We start from the raw sequence: 25,676 nt of genomic DNA, 5'->3' as shown, positions 1-25,676 counted from the left end.
GTCAGAGCTTTGCTCTTTTTTGTCTATAAGAAGTCACAAAGTGCTTTGAAAAACTTTTTCTACATAAAGATTTTGCCCATGGTACCGTTGTTAATAAAATAAATTTTGTAAGCTGCCCAACTAAAGCCTATAGTGTTTTACTGTCAAATCTGTTTACAGATATGAAGTTCTAAATTATATTGTGGGATCAATAGATGATGATTTCTGTGCCTCACTTTTTATTGATTTATCTAAGGCTTTTGACACAGTGTATCATGAAATATTGCTGCGTAGATTGAAAATCATTAGTTTATCAAGTTATGCTATTCTTTGGTTAATTTTTTTTTAAATATAAGGACTCAGTGTGTACAAATAGAAAGTAAACTATCCAATTCACTGGAGACTGCTAAAGGTGTTCCCCAAGGATCTGTCTTGGGACCCCTTTTATTTACCATTTATATAAACAGTCTCGACAGTCACGGCTTTTCAGCTTAAAACTTGTTCTGAATGTTGGTAAAACCAAGTATATGTTATTTTCAGGCTAAAAAAACGTTAAAAAATAATTTAATATCTTTTCAGACCTTACTTGTACTCTTTTACTAATTCAATCAAGGTACCTTGTATCTTGGCATCACTTTTGAAAATGTCTCTTAGCTCACATATTACTCAACTAAAGGGAAAAAAAGCTTGGGTTTTATTTTAGGAACAAGTTTTGTTTATCATTTGACGTAAGAAAGAAATTAGTTTCTGTACTTGACTTCGGCAACGTAGTGTATCAGTTTGCCCTTTCATATCTCCTCTCTACATTAGATGCTGTTTATCATGGTGCTCTAAGATTTATATCAAACTGTAAACCCTCAACTCATCATTGCGTCTACATACTGTACAGTATATATGAATTAAGTCCCGTCCAAAGAATGCTTTTCCAGAAGTGCTCTGACAGTTTTTAGATGTTTTATGGCAAGGTCTAATCTGGTCTGGTTTGCAGCTTGTGCTGAAGCCTCTGTGTTTGCTCTGGTGAAGTCTTCTCTTGATTCTTTGACAGAAACCCGTCTGCCTCCTGAAGAGTGTTCTTCTCTTGGCTGGATGTTGTGGAAGGGTTTTTATATTTTGGACAGCAGCTAAAATATGGGCCTAAATGTATGTTTTAAATGGCAGTTTTTCCCAAATAAAAACACAAGAGCTGTTGGTTTCAATTGATGTGTGTATTGTAAAGAACTGTGTTTAGTTTTTTTGCAAAAAGTTTGTTTACAATATCAAACTAAGTTTAAAGCATGTAATGTGCTTGTAGTTTTGCTCTAAAGATTAGGTGTATGAGCGAATAGTTTCACCAAGTGGGCCTCAAGTACCATTTAAGTGTGTAAGCAATTTTTAAAAACTGGGACATATCGCTTTATCAGAAGGGAGTAATTATGCTTAACATAGTATGGAGATAAATTAGGCTTCTGATCCACACAGTAAATATGGTCTGATGTGAGAAGATATGTACAGTATAGCTGATCTAGAGTGAGACAAATGCAGAAGAAATGTTCACTACACTATACTACTATACTATACTATGCTATACTTCAAATTTCACTTTCACTTTCGCTTTCACTATACTGTGTGTATGTGAGTGTGTGTACATTTATATATGTTTGTTGTTGTGTGTGTGCGTGTCTGTGTGTGTTTATATTTGTCTGTGTGTGTGTGTGTGTTTATATTTGTCTGTGTGTGTGTTTCTATGCGTGTGTGTGTTGCGTATGCGTGAGTCTGTGTGTGTGTGTGTGTGCTTATATTTGTCTCTGTGTGTGTGTGTGATAAAAATTTACTGTGTGTGTGTGTATTTATATTTGTCTCTGTGTGTGTGTGTGTTTATATTTGTGTGTGTGTGTGTGTGTTTCTATGCATGTGTGAGTCGGAGTGTGTGTGTGTGTTGTCTGTGTGTGTGTGTGTTTATATGTCTGTGTGTGTGTTGCGTGTGTGTGAGTCTGAGAGTGTGTGTGTGTGTGTGGGTTTGTGTGTGTGTGAGTCTGAGTGCGTGTGTGTGAGTTTATGTACGTTTATATATGTCTGTGTATGTCTGTGTGTTTATATATGTGTGTGTGTGTGTGCTTGTGTGTTTGCGTGTGTGTGTGTGTGTGTGTGTGTGTGTGTGTGTGTGTGTGTGTGAGTGAGTCTGAGTGCGTGTACATTTATATTTGTCTGTTTATATGTGTGTGTGTGTTTATATATGTGTATGTGAGTGTGTATACGTTTATTTATGCCTTTGTGTGTGTATACTTTTCACAAAACAAATGTGTGTGTGTGTGTGTATGCATGTGCATGTGTGTGATTCTGAGAGAGAGAGAGTGTGTGTGTGTGTATGCATGTGCGTGTGTGTGATTTTGAGTGTGTGTGTGTGTGTATGTATGCGTGTGTGTGTGAATCTGAGTGCGTGTGTGTGAGTGTATGTATGTTTATATATGTCTGTGTATGTGTGTGTGTTTATATATGTGTGTATGTGAGTGTGTCTACGTTTATATTTGTCTGTGTGTGTGTGTGTGTGTGTGTGTGTGTGTGTGTTTGCATGTGCATATGTGTGAGTGTATATACGTTTATATATGTTTGTCTATGAGTGTGTTCATATATGTGTGAATGTGAACGTTTATATATGTATCTCTCTGTATGAGTGTGTGTGTGTGTGTGTGTAGAGGGGGGTGGGCTGTCCTCAGACAAAGAGACACATGGCAGGGTGGAGCTCAGCAGCTGTTCTCCGGACCACACTCCTCTTTTGTTCATCATCACTGTGACGCTCCCAGTCTAGTCCTTGATTAGGAAAGTCTCTGCTCACTGGTAACATGCACTTTCCCAGCAGATAAACTAGACAGCATTCTCTCTCTGCATCTGCTCTGTCAACACACTCCAGACACTGGATTCAGTCGTACAGACAGTGAAGCAGCTAACAAGCTTTGTAGAGACTTTATAAGATTGTGGGAGACTTATTTTAAAAACTCCTTTGTGAGAAAGAAGGCACTCGAAGTGTACTTCAAACCTTAAAAGTATAATAAAAAAACTGTACATGCAGATCATATAATATTAATGAGTTTATTATCAATGATTGTTTTCACAATATTTTTTTGTGTTTTGAAAGCTGTACACTTAGTGAGTTAAATACCATATTAAAGCAAATGTAAAGTACTTAATTTGTATTTTTAACTCTTTTATTCAGTATTGGATTTACAGTAATATTTTAAATGCACTAAACTGCAGCTTCATTGATACAAATATTTAATTAGAAATCTATTTAAATACATTAGCTTTCATTTAAGTAAATTTGAGTTTGCCATAGCTGCCTACATTCAACATTTAACTTTGTCCAAAGGGTTTGGCAAATCAGATTTATTTTGTTAATTTATCCAAGTTGTCAGTAAGCATTTGACATTAAGTGCAACTGTTTCTACAGGTAAGTGAAAATATGTAAACTAAACAAAAATATTTAACTATTTATATCTCTACTCGACACCAGCGTTTAAATGCAATTGATATCCGATTCATTAACAAATGATTCTTTGGAGTCGGTTCTTTGAAATGAACCTGGTTCATACATCTTTCTCAAAGTAATAAAGGTGGAGTTTGTTGATATCCGGGTGAAGAAAGTAGCACAAATCATTAGTTATTATCCTTTTACTGTTATGGAGAAAAATAATGCGATTTTTACAAAATTAATATCCTTCTACTTATCTGATCCTTCTCGCTCTGTTGTTAACTTGCAGTAGACGTGATAATCAGTGAGCTTTTATTATTAGCTTTTTACTGTGGCTACTGTAACAGTGTAAGAGATGGTCCAAATACATTCAGATTACTTGAAAATATAACAAAGATTAAAGAATAAAGAAAATATGAATCATTTTTCGAACCGGTTCCGAATCAAGAACTGTTCGAGAGAACCGATTCAAATATAAATGAGTGTTGTTGGCGCCGCCTAGTGGCTAAAGTCCCACACGACTCCTGGACACGGAGGGAGGAGCCCAGAACAGACGATCAAGTCCAGTGTGCGCAACCACTAACAGAATAAAGACATCTGCATCAACCGAGATCCAACCATGTCTTACCAGGGCAAAAAGAATATCCCAAAGATCACTGTAAGTTCATGCATTTATATTCATATCTGAAAGCATATTTTCTGGAGTGGGTTAGATCTGTATGTTTGTGACCAGGAGTAAATGTCAGGAGAATCCTGGGTTGAACTGATAGTGAGGAGCTGAGACTGATTCCAGCTCAGATATGTTTTTTGGAAAAAGCATATTCAAAGTGCAATGCCTAAATCATTATGACACCGTAGTTGTGTTTTTATCATTATACTGATTCCTACAGTCTATTATAGAGAGAAAAGAAATGTTGTGCTGAGTCTGAGCCGGTGTATACTGCAGCAAGAAAATCACGCCCATGACTTAGCCTGCTTCACTGCCAGCATCCAGCAGCACACAGTGACCCCAGGCTGATTTTAGAGAGATGTTTGTAAAGCTCGAGTGATTGTGCATGGGTCTTCGAGAGGCTTTTCTGATCATTTGCAGCGCAGTGTAGCGGTTTTTACAGTGATGTTCTTTGTCTCGGAGATCCTCGCGGTGCTGATGCTGTAAGACTGCGCACAGCTTATTGTTTTCTCTTTAGTATTTTGAAAAACCGTGTGCAAAATGTGCCAGAATCGCGCAAGAGATTATGTTTAAATGCGTTTCTCCGGTGTGTGCTGTGCTCTGCGGAGAGGCGAGGTGTGGTTCTCTCTTTCTCTGGACATCAGGGACTTACTCTAAAGAACCATCATTCTCTGCACATTAATACTAATACTAATAAAAACCCTCTGAGAAATAATTTGCAATTTGCAATATGTTTTATTTTTTTTTATTTTTGTATTGTTTTGCAGGTTTGAATCAACCAATCACATGCATGGCAAATTAGAATCTATATTTTAGTCTATCACGAGTTTGCACGTACTTTTTTGATTGACAGGAACTAATGAGCTCTGATCAATGGCTGTATTTAAAGGGGTTGTATGATGTTGCTAAAATAACATTATTTTGTGTATTTGGTGTAATGTAATGTGTTTATGTGGTTTAAGGTTCAAAAACACATACTGTACATTATTGTTTCTCCTCTATGCCCCGCCTCCTGAAACACATATATTTTACAAAGCTCATCGATCTAAAAGCGCGGTGTGCTCTGATTGGCCAGCTATCCGCTGCGTTGTGATTGGCTGAATTCCTCAAGAATGTGAAGGAAATGTTGCACCCCTCACCAAACTGTGATGTGTGTCCCAGAGCGATGAGATAAAACCAATAAAACCCATTACAAACGAGGCATTTGTTGCATCCAGTAGGGACATAATTACTGATTATAATAAGAGCTGCACAAAATTGTTGATTATTCCCTGCGATTATTAATTACGATTATCACATTGAATGATGTTAATAATACCATTGTTTGATGCAACTGCATGCCGTGTTTTTATATGAAAATAAACAAGCTGAAAACACTTGAACTGAAAAACGTTTTAGTGCTTTTCAATAATATTAAACGTCAAATGACAAATATACATTGGATTGGTTTCTTCTTTAAATCATAAAAAAGTAACAATATGAATGGTAGTATAATGTTATAAACTAAAACGATGGAAAAAACCCATATCATAACATGTTGAAAAAATAACATATATAAAGCGTGCAGAATAACGTACAGTAAGTGGACTTTGAACGATTTATTGCCGCTTTGAACGATTACGTAATTGTGGCATCCATAATTGTAATCGCGATTAGAAATTAGAATTATAATGACTTATACGGTCGTTTTACATGTTGTGTTGTGTATCACACCGCATAAACATAAAACCATAGTCATAGTGCGTCATACATATACTGCGATGCGATTAATGTAGTATATTACTTTAGCATTGGAATGAAATGTAAAAGAAGACATCGATGTTATCGTTATACCAAAAATATTTCTAGTATTACAGATGTGGCAATGGAAAAAGCTGTTATGAATACCAACATGGATCTAGTTCCTATAACCACAGCACAGGTGTCACAAATTAATTTTGACTTCCAAAAGACTAAAGTAAATATTCTACGTTCGATATTATTGTTGGTTCAAAGTCACCTTTTAGTCAATTTGTCTGTTTTTAACCCAAACTATGCCATGATGCTTATATGATTTGTGCAGAACCAAGGAGATTTAACATGCAAGGCATTGGGGGATTTCATCCAAAGTTGTACAAAATATTAATTTAACAACCAAAGAGTTTACTGTATTTAATGAGATATGTATTATATACTGATTTAATATCAGTTTTTTGTGGAAATGATGGGAGTCTGTGCTTCCAATCGCAGAAATAAGGTACAGTTCAGCCTTTCTATGGGAGACCGAATCAATAGCATATTCGTAATTATCTTTGCAACATTAAAGGCATTAATAAAGTGTGTTCTTGCTTCAGTTCATCATGAAGAAACCGTAGTTATTATTACAGTTAAAACTAAAGTTATTTTCATTTTGGATTGGAATTGGTTTATAGTCGATACAGCAAAGCAGGATGATCACTGGAAGTTGTGTTCAGTTGCACGTTTGCTTGGTTTATTATAAAAAAGATTTGAATCCAGCCACTATGTATGCAATAGACCACTTGTGTCCCCTCAAAAAACAAGCTAGGAGCATGACTCCCCTGATTATAACATCCCAGATAACTGGGCCGTGAGTGTAACAGAGGCTGGTCATCATGTCGATGGATGAGCTCCAGTGTTTCGACTGCTATGTTGGCAGAAAAGAAAAAACTCTCATGAGCGGATGGTAAATATTTTGCTCACCAGGCAACAAGGCCGCAGCTCTGGATTCATACAGAGAGGTTTTCTAACGGTTAATGCTCCACGCCTTAATGTCCTCTGGCTCTGTGTTCTTTGGCTGTGTCTTCCCATTAACAAATGACTGCACTGTTTGCGTGCACGGCTTAGATTGGACTCTGGCATTCGTCTAACTGTCTGTCCGTCAAAGTAATACACTTTCTGTACATTAAGGCCAACATCCTTGATTTATCAGCATCAAGCTGCATTTATACAAACATGCATTTATTCAAATGGACTCACGCTGGACTTATATAACCAGCATTACTGAACGATTAGTTCTGTGCTGTTTTCATGTGTCACTTTGTATCTACGCAGAGCAACCTGTGCATTGTAAAAGCACTCTTGATTTGGAGTGCTTTCTTGTGGTTTCAAGACATGGAATGGTTCTTGTCAAGATGTCTTTGTTCAAATAATGATGAGACGGTTGATGAGACCTGTTGAGGCTTAAGTTGTTTTATTGAAAGTTTTTAGGTGACGTGCTGTTATGAAGTGTTTCGGGTGATTTTGACCCTAATTTGTAGTGATGCATGGAGCTACAGCAGCAAACCTCATGTAGTGACTGAATTTGAAATAGCAGGACTTTAAATTTACTTTAAACTGTAAGTCGTGTAGTGACAGAAATCAGTTTTTAATGTCTTGTTTTAAGGCTTTTTATGCAAAAGAAATGTAACAATCTGCACCCTTCAAGTCAAGCCAAATCCATAATGCACATTGTTTCAAAGCAGCTTTATTATGATCTAAATGTTTCAGATTTCTTAATAACTTCTCACTTCTCACAGCTGAGAACAGATTAGAACTGGGTCATAATATAGTTTTGCAACTATTTAAAGTTGCACTCGGGATTCCTGCTGTATTGATTTTTATGCAATGTGTTTTTGATTCTTGTATTGCATTGCATGTTTTATTACACTACTGGCATATCACAGTAATTGATAATAAAATCTGCTGTTGATTATGTAGCTATGAATTTTTATGTTTCACCAGTTGTTGGAGTCTTAAATTGAATGATGTCTGTTTGCATCCAGTCCATAAATTCTCAAAAATGAGAACAGTTTCTAGAGTAAATTGTTGCAGAAAAGCAATCTTTGCAGCAGTGTGTAGAACTTGTGACTGCATGCACATGCAAGTTGCATTAAAACCATCTTCATTTTTGCAAGCTAAACCTGAAGTATGAAAATGTTTTTGCAATCTAAATGATCGTTCTCTTTCTCTCTCTCTCTCTCTCTCTCTCTCTCTCTCTCTCTCTCTCTCTCTCTCTCTCTCGTGTTTTCTCAGAGCGAGAGGCTCCTGATCAAAGGCGGTCGGATTGTGAACGATGACCAGTCTTTCTTTGCAGACATCTATATGGAGGATGGAGTCATCAAGTAAGCTGCGTTCAGATACAGTACAGCCACACTGGACCTAAATACAGCTTCTTGTCCATTAAAAAAAAAGAGTTTAATCAAAATGTCATAACTCAAACATACAAAGTGTATGTGTTACATTAAAAAGCTTTTTAAAACAATAAAACAAGTATTTTACATGCATCATATATCATTTTTACACTAAGAAGAGTTATACAACTGTTATACAATCATCGATCAATTCACATTTATTCTAGGGGTGTAAATCAGATGGTTCATCATGATACGATATGATACGATATCGATGCTCATACCCAGCAATACGATATTTTCGATCGATACGATATATATTCGATACGATATATATCCGATACCTCGAACAATTCTACGATACGATTACGATTCGATACGATACAGGAGTATATCGATTGATATATCGATGTTTTGATTTTATATATCTATTTTAAACAACCATCTTCATTTTTATTAACTCACAAATGCAACCAAAATATATAACAAGAACATTTATCTGAAATTTGTACATTCTGTACCTCAGTTGGGACATTCACAACAAAAAAATAGGTCTACACATATTTTTTTTTATAATAAAGAAAATAAACAATTGGAAAAACAATTCTGGATGCTACTATAGGCTCAGTGCTAAAAATATTTATTACAGATAACCAAATTACAAGCAATAGCATAAAATAAATACAATACAACAAAGACATACGTTCAGTAAACCGTGCTTTTCAGGTTTTTCAGTCTAAAATAAATTTCCAGGTATGCTACAGAAATGTAATAGACTAATCAAATGTAAAATAACTGCACAGTCTAAATATAGATTAATAATTTTTGATGTTACAGTGGTTATTTAGTCAGGAGCAGTGCGCACTTGTATTTTTCTTTGACAGCATTATTTATTATTAGTTTGCTTTCACTCTAAGAACAAAGCACGGATTTAATATCCTGATACACATGCCTTTTCTTTCTCAACTGTTTACATTCAGACATATGTATAACCGATATGTCTAACGTATTTATTCATCCAAGCACAAAAAAGCCGAAGATTTAGTATTTGAGCGGTCTAGACATGTCTGTCTGTGTGCTAGCGTGCGATTAGACGTGTGTGCTGAAAACTTCTTTACTGCCTACAATCCCGAGCATCTTTTATACTTCACCTTGTGCATTCGGGCAGAGGAAGTCCTTATATCAAGTCTAGATACTTGAGTTTCAGCGAGGAATGCATGCGTCGGCATGCGTTGGCATAGACGGACATTATGTGAAAATGTGCACAGTTCAAAATGTTGCGTATACTTTATATTTATACTACAGATATCGATATTTTGTATGTGGCATCGATGCATTATATCGTATCGATGTATCGATCCATATCGATGAATCGTTTCACCACTAATTTATACCATAGTGTAGAACATTTTAAATCGTCTTTCTGAGTTACCGTCTTCTGTCAACTTGAAGGCAAATTGGAGACAACCTGATAGTCCCAGGAGGGGTGAAGACCATTGAAGCCGATGGGAAGATGGTGATCCCTGGAGGAATTGACATCCACACACACCTACAGATGCCCTTCAGGGGGATGAACACTGTGGATGACTTCTCTCAGGGCACCAAGGCTGCTCTCGCTGGAGGAACCACCATGATCGGTGAGATCTGACGAAGACTGCCATGTTTATCTGTAGGGTCCTTCAAACATGAACATCTGCTGCTAATTTACTCAACCTCTGGCTCTCTAAGATGTAGGTGTTCTTTAGCTATTGTCACGTGAGAGCCTAAAACATATCAGGCTAGACAAAACAAACCCGTTTGACTCCTGCTGATATTTTGAGGTCTTAAGAAGCGAAACAATCAGTCTGTGCAAGAAACTGCACATGTGAAACATGAGAAACATGATGAGAAACATGGATGTTTTTCATGTCTAAAGCATATGAAGTTAGTCTTCATCAGCTCAAATTTGAACACATTTAGAAAATAGCTGTAGAACACTGGAAACAATGGTAATATCTGAATTAATCGGCAAAAATATTATTTAATATTGCTGAGTGAACCTAAGTGTTTTCATTTATACCACCAAAACTACTTTACTACTACGCAATGCTTCACTGAAGAAAGTGTGTGTGTGTGTGTGTGACAGTAGTCCTGTCTGAGCACGGCAGGCTACAGATGATGAAGAAAACGTGACAACAGCTGGTGTGTAAGAGTGGCTTGTTTTACAGTAATCACTGTGTTTACCAGGGACTGTTAGCACCGATTCATTTTAGAGTAAAAATCCAGCTGTAGACGTCCCTTTGTTCCCAGAGGAAGTGTGTGCTAGATTATACATGCAGATAATATGGAGACAATGAAGAAGCAGTGAGATATTGAGAGGCTCCTCACCGGATCTGATCGTATGTTCATGGACTAATGCTCCGAACATATTAGTTGTAGTAATTCAGTCTGATTCTGGGAAACACAATCTGATTCGAAAATGATGATAATATTTTTTTTTCATATTAATGAATGAGTTGACCAACTTTGGAAATCAAATTGTGCAGTTGTATTGGATTATATATGTAATTATAAACACCTTTAATGTAATTTTTAATACAACTGGATGATAATTAGGTAGGTAGTAACTAAATATACAAAACATACAAGCAAATATAAACTACTAAAAGGTAAAAATAAATACTTTACAAGCAATGAACAAAAATTAAGTATATGAAAGTATACAGGATACACCCTGGAAAATACACTGAAGTTATTATTGCAATTATATTTAAAGCAATGAATTAAAGGTAAAATAAAATCAACTTCTTTTGACTCAATCATTAAAAGATAGCTTTATAGCTCCAATTTACACACAATTTAGTAAGTTGTTTAACCAAATATATTACCCTGTACCACACAAACAGTCATAAGGGTCAATTTTAATAATCTCTGCATTGCTGTATGGTTTTTAAGGATCGAACAATATTAATCTGAGATACAACTATTTGAAAATCTGGAATCTGAGGGAGCAAAATAATCTAAATATTGAGAAAATCATCTTTAAAGTTGTTCAAATGAAGTTCTTAGCAATGCATATTACTAATGATAATACATTTTTGACATATTTACAGTAGGAAATGTACAAAATATTTAATGGAACATGATCTTTACTTAATATCCTAAATACTTTTTTGAAAAATTTTGCCCCTATACAATGTATCATTGGCTATAGCTACAGATTTACCCCAGAGACTTCAGACTGCTGTTGTGCTCCCGGGTCACACATGAGCTGTGTTGTCTGAACAGGAGTGTGAGCTGTCTCTCTGTGTGTGTGTGTGTGTCCCGCAGTGGATCATGTGATCCCGGAGCCGGGCTCTAGTCTGCTGGAGGCGTTCGAGCGCTGGCGAGAGTGGGCCGATGAGAAAGTGTGCTGTGATTACTCTCTGCATGTGGACATCACCCACTGGAGCGACGGCATCAAACAAGAGGTCCTGAGCCTCATTAAGGAGAAAGGTGGGAGATCTTTTACTATTAAACTTTTTTAAGATTGCTTACACACCAGGGCGTAGTGTCTGGGTATGCAAACACTTATTTCAAAGCTATTTTGACTCCTATGAAGATGGTGTTTTTGCACAGTTTTTACCCGTGGATATGACAGATGTAAAACACTACTATTTTGTGTTTCACTTGAGCTGCCGCAGTCTTACAGACTTGGGCTGAAGATTCGCTTTATAAGTGAATGGTTTCACTGAGTGTGCCTCAAGTACCACTTTTAGTGTGTGAGCAATAAAAAAAAAAATAAGTAAGCCCTTGACCAAAGAGTTGAAGCATCTAGAAAAAAAAAAGTAATTCTGATTTGTTCAAAAATGGTCCAGCATACTAAAAAAAAAAAACCATTTGAAGTTAAAAATATTAGCAGTACAGAATCCCACAGGGAATGTGCTGTGATTTAACAAGTTATTTTTGGTCATTTGTACTATTTCTGACAGCGACGCTGCTTTATTACAGCTTAAAGCTGCGGTAGGGAACTTTTGACGCTCTAGCAGTTAATAAACAGAACTGCTTGCGTCTTGCGGAAGAACATCGTAGCCGGAACTACTTCTCTCTGTTTATGTCTATGAAGAATCACAAAGGTACTGGGTTACTCCGCCGCGGTACCCCCGAAGCAATCTAAAATAGTCCGAATATAAACACTTATTATAGGTGCACCCTAGTGATTCAGGACAAGCTAAAAACATGGTTTTGAAAATGGATTCATGGTGTACTCGCTTATTATGTTCATTTTTCTACATTTTGAACACAAACAAAGTTACGGACCGCAGCTCTGATTGGTTGTTTCTTACCGGGAGCGGTCCGTAACTGCAAATGGCAATAGGACACTGGGAGGAGCCAGAGGAGCTTGATTTTTACACAGATTATCTGTCTCATATTCTACTGTCAGGACATAATGACAGGTTTAACAAATATGTTAAAAATTTTTTTTTACAAAAGTTCCCTACAGCAGCTTTAACATACACATGAGCACAGAATCTGTTCTGCTGTGTATTACAAACTCATGCAAACTAATGCGCTTTTAGTACAGTAGAGCTTTTTTTTGTTAAGGATTATAATAAATCTATATTTTCAGGTGCAGAATTTTAAAAAGCAGTTTTTTATTTTTTTATCACTATTTCTACTTTAAAAATCAGTTTAAAAATCATAAATGATTCCACATCTCTGGTCGTGATTCATCACTATATTATTTAATGTCTTGCCCCATGCATTCTGGTATTTTCACCGTTCCATTAATTCATGATGGACAAAATCCCATCACTACTTTTTGTGTTTGTTTTCTAGTTTGAGTATAAGACATGCAGCACATCATGGAAGTAAATGCTGTGAATGTTGTGAAGTTGTGAATGCTGTTTTCTGATTTGTGTTCTGTCTCAATAGGAGTGAACTCTTTCCAGGTCTATATGGCCTATAAAGACCTCTATCAGATGAGCAACAGCGAGGTAAGCCCAAGAAATGGCAGTTATCATTTATTTATGCATGCATTTTTTATGTTGATCTGATCTGTCCCTTAAAAATTGCTTTTGTTGGTGTAATATAATGAGGGATTTTTTTTTTATTCAAAAATTCAACGCATTTTACATAGAAGAATTTAGCCATATATTAGTGAAGATTTATATATTGGTGCATATAAAAGTAGTAAGTACCAATATATAAATGTTATTATGCCATTACCTAATTTGATGAAAAATGCCTTAATTTTCTATAAAAACAAGATTAGACTAGATTGATCTCATTGTTACAAAAAAGTCATTTTAAAGCGATTTTCACTCTATGTGTGTATGAACAGCTTTATGAGATCTTCACCTTCCTCGGAGAGCATGGAGGAATTGCACAGGTCCACGCTGAAAATGGAGAAATAATTGCTGAGGTATGTGAACCTTATGAATATTAAAGAGGTTATGAAATGGAGAATCAAAAGACGTTACCATTAATGTGTGTCTTCGGCGTATGGAGTCCATCGATCACAAGAGCCACACTGTTAGCTAAAGAAGGAGCTTTTCTGGGGAAAAAAACATTGCACGATTTAGAAACAAATCTTCTGTCGTGTACTTAAATATACTTGTTTGAACACAGTTATAATGATAGTTGCAATCTACTACATTTACAATATATTATCTTTAAACGTAATATCGCATAAAATGCACTACAGTTAAAATTTGAATCAAGTACTTTACATGTGCTTTAGTACGTTAGTCAACATATGGAAATTTGAATAAGTGTGCTTCTTTAATTAAAGCAAAGCAAAATATTATTAATTAATGAATTATTTCAAATGTACAGTTTTTAATTTAAAGAGGTAGATTTTTACAAAGTGCACTTATTAAAAGTTACTTTTTTAAAAGCCCTTTTACTTAAGCGTGTTAAAAGATCTAGTCATTAAGATTAAATGACAGATAAGTGGCTGGTTTGTACATCATGTTTCCTAGAAGTTTCAATTGAAACCATTTATTTTTCTATAGTCACTCATACCAATCCTAAATATTGCAAATGCATTTATCACTTCCATTACTTCTGAAACAGCGTCTCAACAATAACATTATAATTTTTCCACCGGTGGAGAAATTTGGCCGCCTCAACATGTGTGATTTCCACGTTTGCAGTTATGCAGTTTTTATTTATATGCTGTCTATCGCTGATGACTGCATTATTTTTAATATGCATCTGTTTACATAATCCGTCCCGTTCACGTGTGTTTTTGTTCGGGAGATTTTATACTCGTTCAGAAGATGTGTAATAGTGCCCCCAAGTGTTTAACAGTGAAAACACAAAAAGCTGTAAAAGCTCGTCAATGGCGGGGAAAGAGTTAAAGAGCTGAACTTCCTGAAAAAATGTCAGTGTTACTCAAAATAAATGATTACACAGTTTCCACCTCTTCTTTATGCACCACGTATGTTAAAAAAGCACAAATATTACAAGGACAATCCAAAGAGTGACAGAAAAGCGACTCTGGTCTGTGTGTTGTTCAGGAGCAGAACCGTATGCTGGAGATGGGCATCACCGGACCCGAGGGACACGTTCTCAGCCGTCCAGAGGAGGTCAGAGAGCACAAACACAGCTGTATGCTCTTCTCTGGGGGGGTTTGGTAGTGCTAAAACATCACTGCAGACCCTGACAAACATTGGTTTCTCAATGCAAAACTCACAATAACTTGTGTTAAATCAGTTGCATCAATCTGTTTTCCTGTTGAAAATCGTCCCGCCCAACAGATTTAATTAATCTGGCATGAGTCTACCAGTGATATTTTGCAGATAAGATGGCTTTATTGAGGTCAGCCAAGAAAGTGGGGAGGGGATCTTTTGAGATAGTCTGAATCTGTGTGTGTGTGTGTGTGTGTGTGTAGCTGGAGGCTGAAGCAGTGTTTCGAGCCGTCACTATTGCCAGTCAAACCAACTGTCCGCTCTACGTGACACGCGTGATGAGCAAGAGCGCTGCTGACATCATCTCACAGGCCAGGAAAAAAGGTACACAATATCACACACATTTACAGTAGGTTCCTGGGAAACAAGGTGCAGAACACAATGAAATGTCTGCTAAAATAAGAAAGCACAGCATGAGCATGTCCGCAGCGTAAGCTGAGCTTCACCAGATGTCGAGCAGTTTACACATCTCATCCGAGTTAAATAAACCTCTGTTGAGAGACACTCATCTTTGACATATATATTCATGACAGTAATTACCTTCAGGTGGATACAACTGTGTGGCATGTGTGTAAACAACAGTTTAATTGTTATAAATGCATTATTATTCATTTTTCATTTAATGATATGTTAGTTGTCAATGCATTATTTGCACTCTATGAAATGTTTGTTTTATATGCACTGGCCGGTCTGTTGTAACGGTTCCATGATCCATCATTTTAAGAGCTCTTGCTGTTTAGTTACTGTAAATCATTCAGATGCTATGCTGTTGCTTTGGGAGACTCATACAGTGAGCTAACCAGATGCAACCCATGTAAAATAACTGATAAGAAGTTTTTTTTTTTTTTTACAATTTAAGCATTGAGTGGCACAGATTTAGAGGAGTGTCGAGTTCATCAAATTACTTACATGCATTCAGATTCAGACATGTTAAATGTTACACAGGGAAAAAATGGTTCATTGGTTCACTTTTATCGGATATCAGATTTCATGTGCTCTGTGTATGGGTATTGATCAGTGTTTATATGTGATTTAACACTGCAATTAAATCATATAAAGTGACAATGATGGTGAAAAAATGGGTGAATGGAATTTCAAAGGAAAATCTCCCAGATTTAATTAAAAAAATATTAACATTTGTCTTTTGAAGATGCATTAAAAAAATTCCTAGTTTTGGGCAAACTAATTATTTAAGAAGTCTCTGAAATGGTTGCTAGAGCATACCAAAAATTGTGGTAAAATGTCTTACAATCTTTATTACGCTATTCATCACTCTTCAATTGGGTGCTTTTAAAAAATATAATATAATTCATCCCGCAGTGTTTGTGCTCAGATCATGGGATTTATGGAGGAGAAGTGTGCTGGTACTTTTAACATTTGGATGCATGTTTTTTGGCTGGAGGACAAAGAAAACATATTGTAGGTTTACATTAAAGGTCGTATCTAGAGCAGAGCATAATAAAGAACTGTTTATTTCTAGGTAATGTGGTTTTTGGCGAGCCGATCACGGCCAGTTTGGGAACTGATGGGACTCATTATTGGAGCAAGAACTGGGCAAAAGCGGCGTCTTTTGTGACCTCACCACCCCTCAGTCCTGACCCAACCACTCCAGACTACCTGAGCACCCTGTTGGCCAGGTAACACAAGCATATCCTAAAATATTAGACATCATTTTACAATACAGTTCTGTCAGTTAGTTATTAATCACTGGGTCTTTAACTTATAGACGACAAAACTGTTGACTAGAAGTAATGGATGGATATTTGTAGTTTGTTGTTAAACATTTCACTGATGGACTAGCCATCCATCCAAGGTGTATCTCTACTCATGACCAGAGTGGCTGGGATACACATTTTAATAATAATAATAATAATAATGTCAAAAACATTATTTTAGTATATCTGAATCATCCTAACTACATTGTTTACCACCAAAACTAATTCATATGGCTGAAATAAGGTAGAAATATCCCTTTAGAGCACCACTGTAATACACTTCTGTAGTGTAGTGAATGCACAAATGTATTAGTCATTGAATTATTCACTCAATTTATCATTGAAATATTCACATATTCACACACAGATTTGATCTTAGAGTTTGTACGCTGAAATCCACACCGACTTTCATATTTGTAAAAAATGCTCTTTGACAACGTAAAGTGGTTTGTGGCAAGTCAGGGTCTAAGCGGTCCAAAAAACAGATTGAATTTCAAATATTCATTGAATTTAAAATAAAAATCATTTTAGGTGTACGTTAAGGAGGCAGCCTTATCAGTGGATCAGTTGTTAATTTCAAATAATATGGGAAAAATAACATCAATGCAGAGATCTGGTTTACGCCAAAAGTAAAACCAAGACGTTCACACAGAAGGCATATTTTGTCCAATTTCTTGAGGGACATCTATCACCGTTGCACTTGCGTCTCGCACAAAAGAGTCCCTAGACTTTATGACTGGGTTTTTTCTCCATCCCACTGAAATTTGTGTTTTTAAATGACAAATGTACTCTGTGTGATTGGCTTTTGACCCTTTGTATTAAACTATGAATAAATGCATGGTGCTGTTTTGTTTATAGTTGTTTAAGCAACTTAATTAAAGCTGCAGTAGGTAACTTTTGTAAAAATATATTTTTTACATATTTGTTAAACCTGTCATTATGTCCTGACAGTAGAATATGAGACTGATAATCTGTGAAAAAATCAAGCTCCTCAGGCTCCTCCCAGTGTCCTATTGCCATTTGCAGAAATTCATCCGCTCCCGGTAAGAAACAACCAATCAGAGCTGCGGTCCGTAACTTTGTTTGTGTTCAAAATGTAGAAAAATGAACATAATAAGCGAGTACACCATGAATCCATTTTCAAAACCATGTTTTTAGCTTGTCCTGAATCACTAGGGTGCACCTATAATAAGTGTTTATATTCGGACTATTTTAGATTGCTTCGGGGATACCGCGGCGGAGTAACCCAGTACCTTTGTGATTCTTCATAGACATAAACAGAGAGAAGTAGTTCCGGCTACGATGTTCTTCCGCAAGACGCAAGCAGTTCTGTTTATTAACCGCTAGAGCGTCAAAAGTTACCTACTGCAGCTTTAATTATAATTTGTTTATAAACATTATTTCAAACATTATGCACTTTTTTCACAGATACTCATGTTATCTTATGGCTTGAATAAATCTGCACTAGTAATATTTTGCTTGTGGTCTCAGGAGAGAGGCCAAACTTTTCTTGCCCCTAATTAAAATTATGCGTTTTTTAAATTTGAATATAATTCGAATTTTAATAATATTTAAGTACAAAATTCTAATGTAGTTTTTCTGCAATATTGAAAGCCCTAATATACACACATTTGAGAATTTATTGTAGGATCAATGTGGCATGGTTTCTACACAGTGTTTTATAAACGAGACACCTGATATACTTCATCTAAGGCTGTAGCAGAGACCCCAACAATCTGACTTGTTATAGCTGTACTGTGTACCATTTTAGACTAGATACCATAAATTTCAAAGCTTTGTCTGTTACATAAACAGTACAGTCAGTGAAGTAGTGTGACGTGTCTGTGTGTTTCAGTGGTGATCTGTCGGTGGTGGGCAGCGCTCACTGCACGTTCTCAGTGGCTCAGAAAGCTATAGGGAAAGACGACTTCACTCAGATTCCCGAAGGAGTCAACGGAGCGGAGGAAAGGATGTCCATCATCTGGGACAAGGCTGTGGTGAGGATCACTGTACTCCGCATTTTTAGATCCAGAAAATTTAAAATATCTGAATATTTGCTCAATACATGAACTCTTTCCTCAGCATTGACAGAATTTTCCAGCTTTATACGGTAGGGGGCATTATTGAAGATCTTCTAAAAGAGTACTGAATCTCTGGATCAAACCATAGACTGTAAAATAAGATGGCCAAAATGCTGTCATCTTGCGCCAATGACATATACTGAAGCCTGAGTCTGTGCTGTATTGATTAAATTTGGAGCATGAGTTTGCGCAGTAGTGATTGTGAAGTGGGGCCATCAAAGACCCAATCACAAGCTCACAATCATGACACAACACCCAATTTTTATACCATAAACCAAAATCAAACCTTATAGGAAAATGAACGCTTGAACATAAATCAGTGTGACAAGAACTGCCTAAAATGGCAGAAACCCTTTAGGGAAATATTTATTTGAAGTGTAATTTGAATATTAAGTTTGCCTCACATCCCATTCATTTACATGGAGAGGGCGGGTTTATTCCCTATACTGCAGCTAGCTACCAGATGGCGATCAAAATGTTTTGGATTCACATTTCAGGATGTGTGCAGCTCTCTTGGTGAAGCAGCCACACAAACAAGCAATTACATATCATCAAACATAAAACAGCATATAAATAAATATAGACTAAGGTTACTGAATGAAATGCCAAGCTAGGAAGTGGTCTAGGACTGGGAAGCTTTGGGAGTGTTGATGCACTCAATCTACCCAAGTCTACATTTTGATCATTGATCTGATTTTGGATGTAGCATTTGACAAATCCCAATTTTCTCAGCTTTTTGTTTAAAATGTTGCTTTCTTCATGCAACTTACCCATATTCAAGTGTTGATTAAAAAGTAATGCATGAAGCTAGAATAAAACAGATTTTTTTTTTTTTTCAAAAGCAGATTCATTCTTTTTTTTTTTTTTTTTAACAAATTGCATGTTCAGATATTCATACAACTAAATGTTTGTGGGCCATGCAATCTAATAAAAGCATCATGGCAGGAAAAGAGTTAATTAAATCATTTGTACCCTAATGTTTATTTGAAAATAGTGCCCTAAATCTTATATACATTACCTTCTTCTCATAAGTGCACCATTAAATCTCCAAAGCACTGTGTTTGATTCTCAGTTGTCTGTTTTTCCTTTGCTCAGGTCACTGGTAAAATGGATGAGAACATGTTTGTCGCTGTGACTAGCACCAATGCTGCCAAGATCCTCAACCTTTATCCACGCAAGGGTCGGATAGCCGTGGGCTCCGACAGTGATCTGGTTATCTGGGACACAGACGCCGTCCGGACCATCACTGCTAAAACTCATCATTCTGTAAGTGCTCTTTAAATAAATCCAGTGATTGCACTATATACTCCCGTTTGTACATCTAAACATAGAGAGGGACCTGAACTGGCTGGCCTTCACTGACCTTCCAGTTCCTCTGAGCGGAAATAGATGCTTCTTACTAATCAAACTGTGTGTTCATACAGGAACCCCTCATAAATAAAACCGCCACAAAAACAGGAGATATCTGACAATCAGAGTTTCCTTGTGTTGCCTTATTAAGTCTCAGCAGACCTTTATTATTGTAGGAATGTGTTGATAAGTGAGAGAAGACATGCAACTCTGCAAGCTTCACTTTTAATGAACCATCCACATTTGTGCAACAGATATACAGTAAATATCATCTCATTTCATGCAGCTTTTTGAAGTTTGTCGTTACTTTTCAAATCACTTACATATTACAGTTTCAGTAATCAGCTAGGGATTTGCATAAAGAGTACATATTATGGACATGATCAACTTTAAGTGCAAACTGAATGTAATGTTTTCAGACACTTAATTGCATGTTACTTACAGTTAAATTTAAATGTACTATAGTTTACATTTATGTTTTAATGGATTAAAAAAAACCTCAGCAGCACAGAATGCCTCCTCTGTCATGTTGCCATCAAATAAAACACTTGTCACGCCAAAATGTGAAAAATTTGAAAAAATGTGTTCTGTGAGAACGTCCCCTAAGACATTAAGATGTGCTTTATAAATACCAATTAACAGCCAATATGCTAGTAATAAGCATGCTAATAAACAAATGTGGTAATAGTTCTCTAAACTAAGGTTTTACCAAGTCTTCAACCTTAAAGCTTTTCAAATTTCTTTCAAGATTTCAAACAAGGCTTTGCCAAGCCAACGTCAAAGTTTGTTTACAGACTTTTCTCATCTAGTTACCATTGCAATGAAACCACAATTTGGACAATGACAATCTTTGGGTCACAGTCCAATATGAGTTCTGAAGAAGCTGCAGTGAGTGGTTTATGAGTGTCCAGAGCTGCAGATTGTAGATTCGAGTGAGATGGGGACTGGAATTTCCTGAGCAGATTCTACAAAGGGCTCGTTTGAAAACCTTTGGGGAAAAGAGTCAGCAGGACTGAGGCGCCGCCAAAATGACATCACAATTTCATTTCCTGTTCAGCCACTTCTTTAGAAACCATTATACATCTAAACAGCACTGGCTGCCATTGCTTTCAACTGTGGATAACATGGTGGATGTTTATTGATGGTTTATTCTGTGGCTCGGCATCCTTGGTTCCCGTGCTCTATGAAATCACCTAAAACATGACTTCATCACCTGCCAGAAAGCCTTGCGTTTGTTATTCTACATGAGCTTAAGCCCATGCCAGCGTCCTTGGCAGAAGTTGTGTGCATGTCATTTCCTGTTCTCGCACACAAAGGATGGACGAGCGCCAAATTTCTGTGGAAAGACAGTGGGACACCACTACAATTACGATATCCACCAGAGATGAGGAAATCAGAAAATAAGGGAGTAGTAAACTAAATAGAAGTGATGCATTTCAGAGAAAGTGGAAACAAACGAACAGGATGCTGTGAGTGTGAGAAATAAATGAGGAAATGGAAGGATGTTTTTGTAATTCCTCTGTCCAGCTGTTTGGCGAAGAGGCGAAGAATGAGAACGAGAGTGAATGAAGGAGGCCAGAGTCGTGTCTCAGTCTCCGGCATCTGATCTTCATTAGTGAGGAGTATCTCAATGCTCTTCTTTGCAGAAGCTCAAACTCAAAACGGCTGTTTGTGTCAATTTATGTTGCAAAGCACAGCAGCTCAATGCCATGTTGGACGTTTTTGATTGTTTTATCTAATAATAATAATAAAAAAGTATCATGGTTTGCATGAAAATATGAAGCAGGACAACTGTTTTCAACATCGATAATAATAAAAAATGCTTCTTGAGCAGCAAATCAGTATATTTTCACGATTTCTGAAGATCATGTGACTCTGAAGACTGGAGTAATGATGCTGAAAATACAGCGGAGCATCACAGGAATAAATTACATCTCACTGTATGTGCACAATAACTGCATTGTATTAAATGGTTCATTTAAATGTATGTAATAGTTAAGGACCGTTTATAAAAAGTTGGTGCAAAAGAATTGCACAGCATTGGTCATTTTTGGGACACAGGTGTTCCGCACATGAGCTTTCTCAGCGTGATGTTCTCGTGTTGTTCTAGGCAGCGGAGTATAATGTGTTCGAGGGGATGGAGCTGAGAGGTGCACCCATGCTGGTCGTCTGCCAGGGGAAGGTTGTTCTGGAGGACGGGAAGCTGAACGCGACCGCTGGCACTGGACGTTTCATTCCCTGCTCCCCATATCCAGACTTCGCTTACAAACGTGTCAAAGCCAGGAAACAGGTACATGAAATCTCGAATGCAATGTAGATAAAAGCCATTATTTATTTTCCGTTATTTTCCTCTCCCAGCACTCTGTCCAGTGTTTGTATCAATACATCAAATCTCAAAAATATCTTGCTTACATTGTACACAATAGAGATGATTGACTGTCTCACCAATCTGTCAGCCAAATCTGGAACCAGTTTTCAACACAACATGAAATTTACGATTTACTGGAGCACACAATTCCCCAAAACAACCCACATGAGGATAAACGCATCCTTGGAATGTAATTGCAAACACTCAATCGTGCCTTTCTCTGTAAACGGTGTGCTGCACAATCCTGTATTGAACCAAAGTGCTGTGTTTCTCTAAAGCTGGCCGTTCTGAAGGCGGTCCCCCGAGGCATGTATGACGGCCCCGTGTCTGAATTCTCACCCATGTCGAGGGGCGGCACGCCGTCTGCCTCCACCCGTACCTCACCCTCTAAAACCCCTGCAAGGAACCTCCACCAGTCCGGCTTCACACTGTCAGGTAACACTGGAAATTCATGTCTCATATTTATACAGCAGACTTTTTTCTGGCAAAATGATTGATGAGGATGATTTATATGTCATGCACTTCTGCCATAAAGTAGTTCCTGTAGCTCAAATAAAAGATCACGGAGCTACGGTAGCAATGCCAGGATCATGGGTTTGATTCCCAGGGAATGCATGAACTGATCAACAAAAAAGTATTGAATGCAATGTAATTCGTTCAGGATAAAAGCCAGTGTTAATCCATCATGTGCTTGTTTTTTCTAGAGTGACAAGTTAAACAGCTTTAAAACTCTTATGTAAGAGTTTTATATAACTTTTTTCTTGTTTAAAGCTTTCTGCTACGGAATAAAACTCTTTTTTTCTCAGAATGGCACAATTATATTCTACAATTGCGGCTATATATCTTGTAATTCTTAAGAAAAATAAAAATCTTGTGGAAAAAACTCCCTATAAGTTTGAAAGGTTTTTTTTTTTACGTAATGAAAATATAATGCATATTTTGAAAACACAATAAACATGTCTTTCAAAGTTCTGCTTTCATAGCTATTTTAGTTTATTGTGAAAATAAAAAAGTAAAATAAAAAAGAGAGAAAAAATAGGCTAAATTTAGTACCATTTTGGCTAATTTCTGAAGAAAATATATTGAGGAATTATGGCTTGTATGTTTGTCTTGTGAGAGGATTAATTAATATGAATAATAGTAGCCTACTGTCAAACGATTAATCGTGATTAATCGCATCCAAAATAAAAGTTTTTGTTTACATAATATATGTGCTGTGTATATTTATTATGTATATATAAATACACTAACATAAAGTAACAATTTTTTTTTACAAATATTTACATGATATACATTTATATGTTAATATTCTATAGTATATAAAACATGCATGTGTATGTATACATAATAAATATACATAGTATAGACATATATATTATGTGAACAAAAACTTATTTTGGATGAGATTAATCATGTTAATCAATTAACAGAACTAATTAATAATAATTATTCTTAAATAAAATTGCACATATAATAAAAAAAATATATATATTTTTAGGTTGTTCTTAAGTGCATATATATGATGCATATATATATATATATATATATATATATATATATATATATATATATATATATATATATATATATACACAATATATTATATATAATATATTTTATTTATTTTTCACACCAATATGGAGAAACACTATCAGAATGTCTTCCTCGTCAAAATCTAACGCATTTCTAAGCATATCAATTCCAAAATTGAATGCACTTCACATTAATTATGGCAAGCCAGATTTTCACTAACAATAAATCCATTGTCCGTAATCTAGAGAGGGATGAAGCACAGCTCACACCCGTTCATGGGATTGAAGTCGTTTCCTTCTGCATCAAAGTTTGTACAGCTGCTGGGTTTGGTGAATGGCTTATAGTGCGTTAACCAGGACTGTTTTTCTATCTCTGTGTTTCTCCACAGGTCCTGAGGAAGCCCCCATCAGACCGGCTGGAAGACGCATCGTTGTGCCCCCCGGGGGCCGCTCCAATATCACCTCCCTCAGTTAAATATAAAAAGCATGTAAGAGAGAGGCCAGGATCAAATCAGCCGTGTAGAAGTAAGGTTTAGTCAGGAAACGAATCACTGAACTCATGCCTTACTCTCCATGATTTCCTCCTGCTGAGCGACTGAAGACCAGAAGCCCACCTCTGAGAAAGTGAAGCATTTAGTGTAGCGTTACGTTCATTTGTGTGTTTAGAGAAACTGAATTAGAAGACATTAGAAATACGGTAAAACCAACTCTCGTTTGGATGGCCTGTGGTGTTTATGAAAGGAAACAGTTGATTTTTCCAGGCGTTTGCGTTCGGTAAGGAAGGATACTGCTTTATTTGCATACATCATTTGTGATTAGTTAACGTTACTTTGTAAATGAAGTCTTGAGCAGTGTTTTTGAAGTATAATAAAGCTGAATGTTAAAGAAGAACATGCAATGATATTATTACAAGACATATATTCACATACTGTACTGCTTTCATTATCCGTCTCACTGGAGATACGAAAAACATTGAGAATAGTTGAATAACGTTAATAACACAAATTAACAATTTCTTGCAAAAACGAATGATAAAAACAAAGCCTGCAGGAGAAAGATGTTCACCGTTTGCATTGATCAGTTATTATTGAAAGTTGATCAACAGGTGCTACAATGTCTTTTCTTAAATAATGCGAGGTATTGGAATTCGTTTTTGATTTCTGAATCTTTCATGTGACTTTGAAGCTCTCAGTTCATTGACATAAAAAGACGTACTGTATGTTAGATGCCCCAAATAACGATGGCCGATTTACCGAATGATGCGGAGTAGGTTGTTGATTATATTTATGTCTGTTTGATTGTATTACCTTTCTTTAAAAAAAAAAAAAAAGCAGGTGGAAATGAACGTGTGATGTGCAAAACTTGCTCCTCAATAAACAGAAGTTACAACTGACTGCCTGCGAATGATTTTTAGCTGCTCTTTATATTCATCAAGTCAAATCAGAAACTGAAACATATATTATACCGTATTTTTCAGACTATAAGTCGCATCTGAGTATAAGTCGCATCAGTCCAAAAATACGTCATGATGAGGAAAAAAACATAAGTTGGACTGGACTATAAGTCGCATTTATTTAGAACGAAGCACCAAGTGAAAACATTACCGTCTCCAGCCGCGAGAGGGCGCTCTATGTCTTCAGTGTAGACTACAGGAGAACTGAGCAGCATAGAGCGCCCTCTGGCGGCTGGAGACGGTAATGTTTTCTCTTGGTTTATTTCTCTTGGTTCATGTCAAATTAATTTTGATAAATAAGTCGCACCTGACTATAAGTCG

The 25,676-nt window shown here is 36.5% G+C and overlaps 1 protein-coding gene across 2 annotated transcripts in view; it reads left to right on the top strand.

The window, feature by feature from the left end:
• LOC113038234 (dihydropyrimidinase-related protein 3-like) overlaps positions 1–25,295 on the top strand; it is a 32,461-nt gene extending 7,166 nt beyond the window's left edge. The window contains exons 1-14 of one of the 2 annotated variants that reach the window (XM_026195512.1): positions 3,953–4,082; positions 8,106–8,194; positions 9,656–9,840; positions 11,513–11,677; positions 13,097–13,158; positions 13,506–13,586; positions 14,686–14,754; positions 15,060–15,180; positions 16,337–16,493; positions 18,427–18,568; positions 19,748–19,918; positions 22,113–22,292; positions 22,649–22,805; positions 24,292–25,295. In XM_026195512.1, coding sequence (XP_026051297.1) covers positions 4,044–4,082; positions 8,106–8,194; positions 9,656–9,840; positions 11,513–11,677; positions 13,097–13,158; positions 13,506–13,586; positions 14,686–14,754; positions 15,060–15,180; positions 16,337–16,493; positions 18,427–18,568; positions 19,748–19,918; positions 22,113–22,292; positions 22,649–22,805; positions 24,292–24,377 — 1,704 coding nt within the window. In that variant the 5' untranslated portion in view covers positions 3,953–4,043 and the 3' untranslated portion in view covers positions 24,378–25,295. Of the gene's footprint in view, positions 1–3,952; positions 4,083–8,105; positions 8,195–9,655; positions 9,841–11,512; positions 11,678–13,096; positions 13,159–13,505; positions 13,587–14,685; positions 14,755–15,059; positions 15,181–16,336; positions 16,494–18,426; positions 18,569–19,747; positions 19,919–22,112; positions 22,293–22,648; positions 22,806–24,291 lie in introns of those variants that run through there. The other variant, XM_026195511.1, reaches the window with a different exon arrangement.
• The last annotated feature ends 381 nt before the right edge of the window (positions 25,296–25,676 follow it).

This window comes from Carassius auratus, chromosome 21 (assembly GCF_003368295.1).
Source record: "Carassius auratus strain Wakin chromosome 21, ASM336829v1, whole genome shotgun sequence".
Classification (NCBI taxonomy): Eukaryota; Metazoa; Chordata; class Actinopteri; order Cypriniformes; family Cyprinidae; genus Carassius; species Carassius auratus.
The sequence above is the reverse complement of the archived record's forward strand: the minus strand, read 5'-3'. Positions and strand labels throughout refer to the sequence as shown.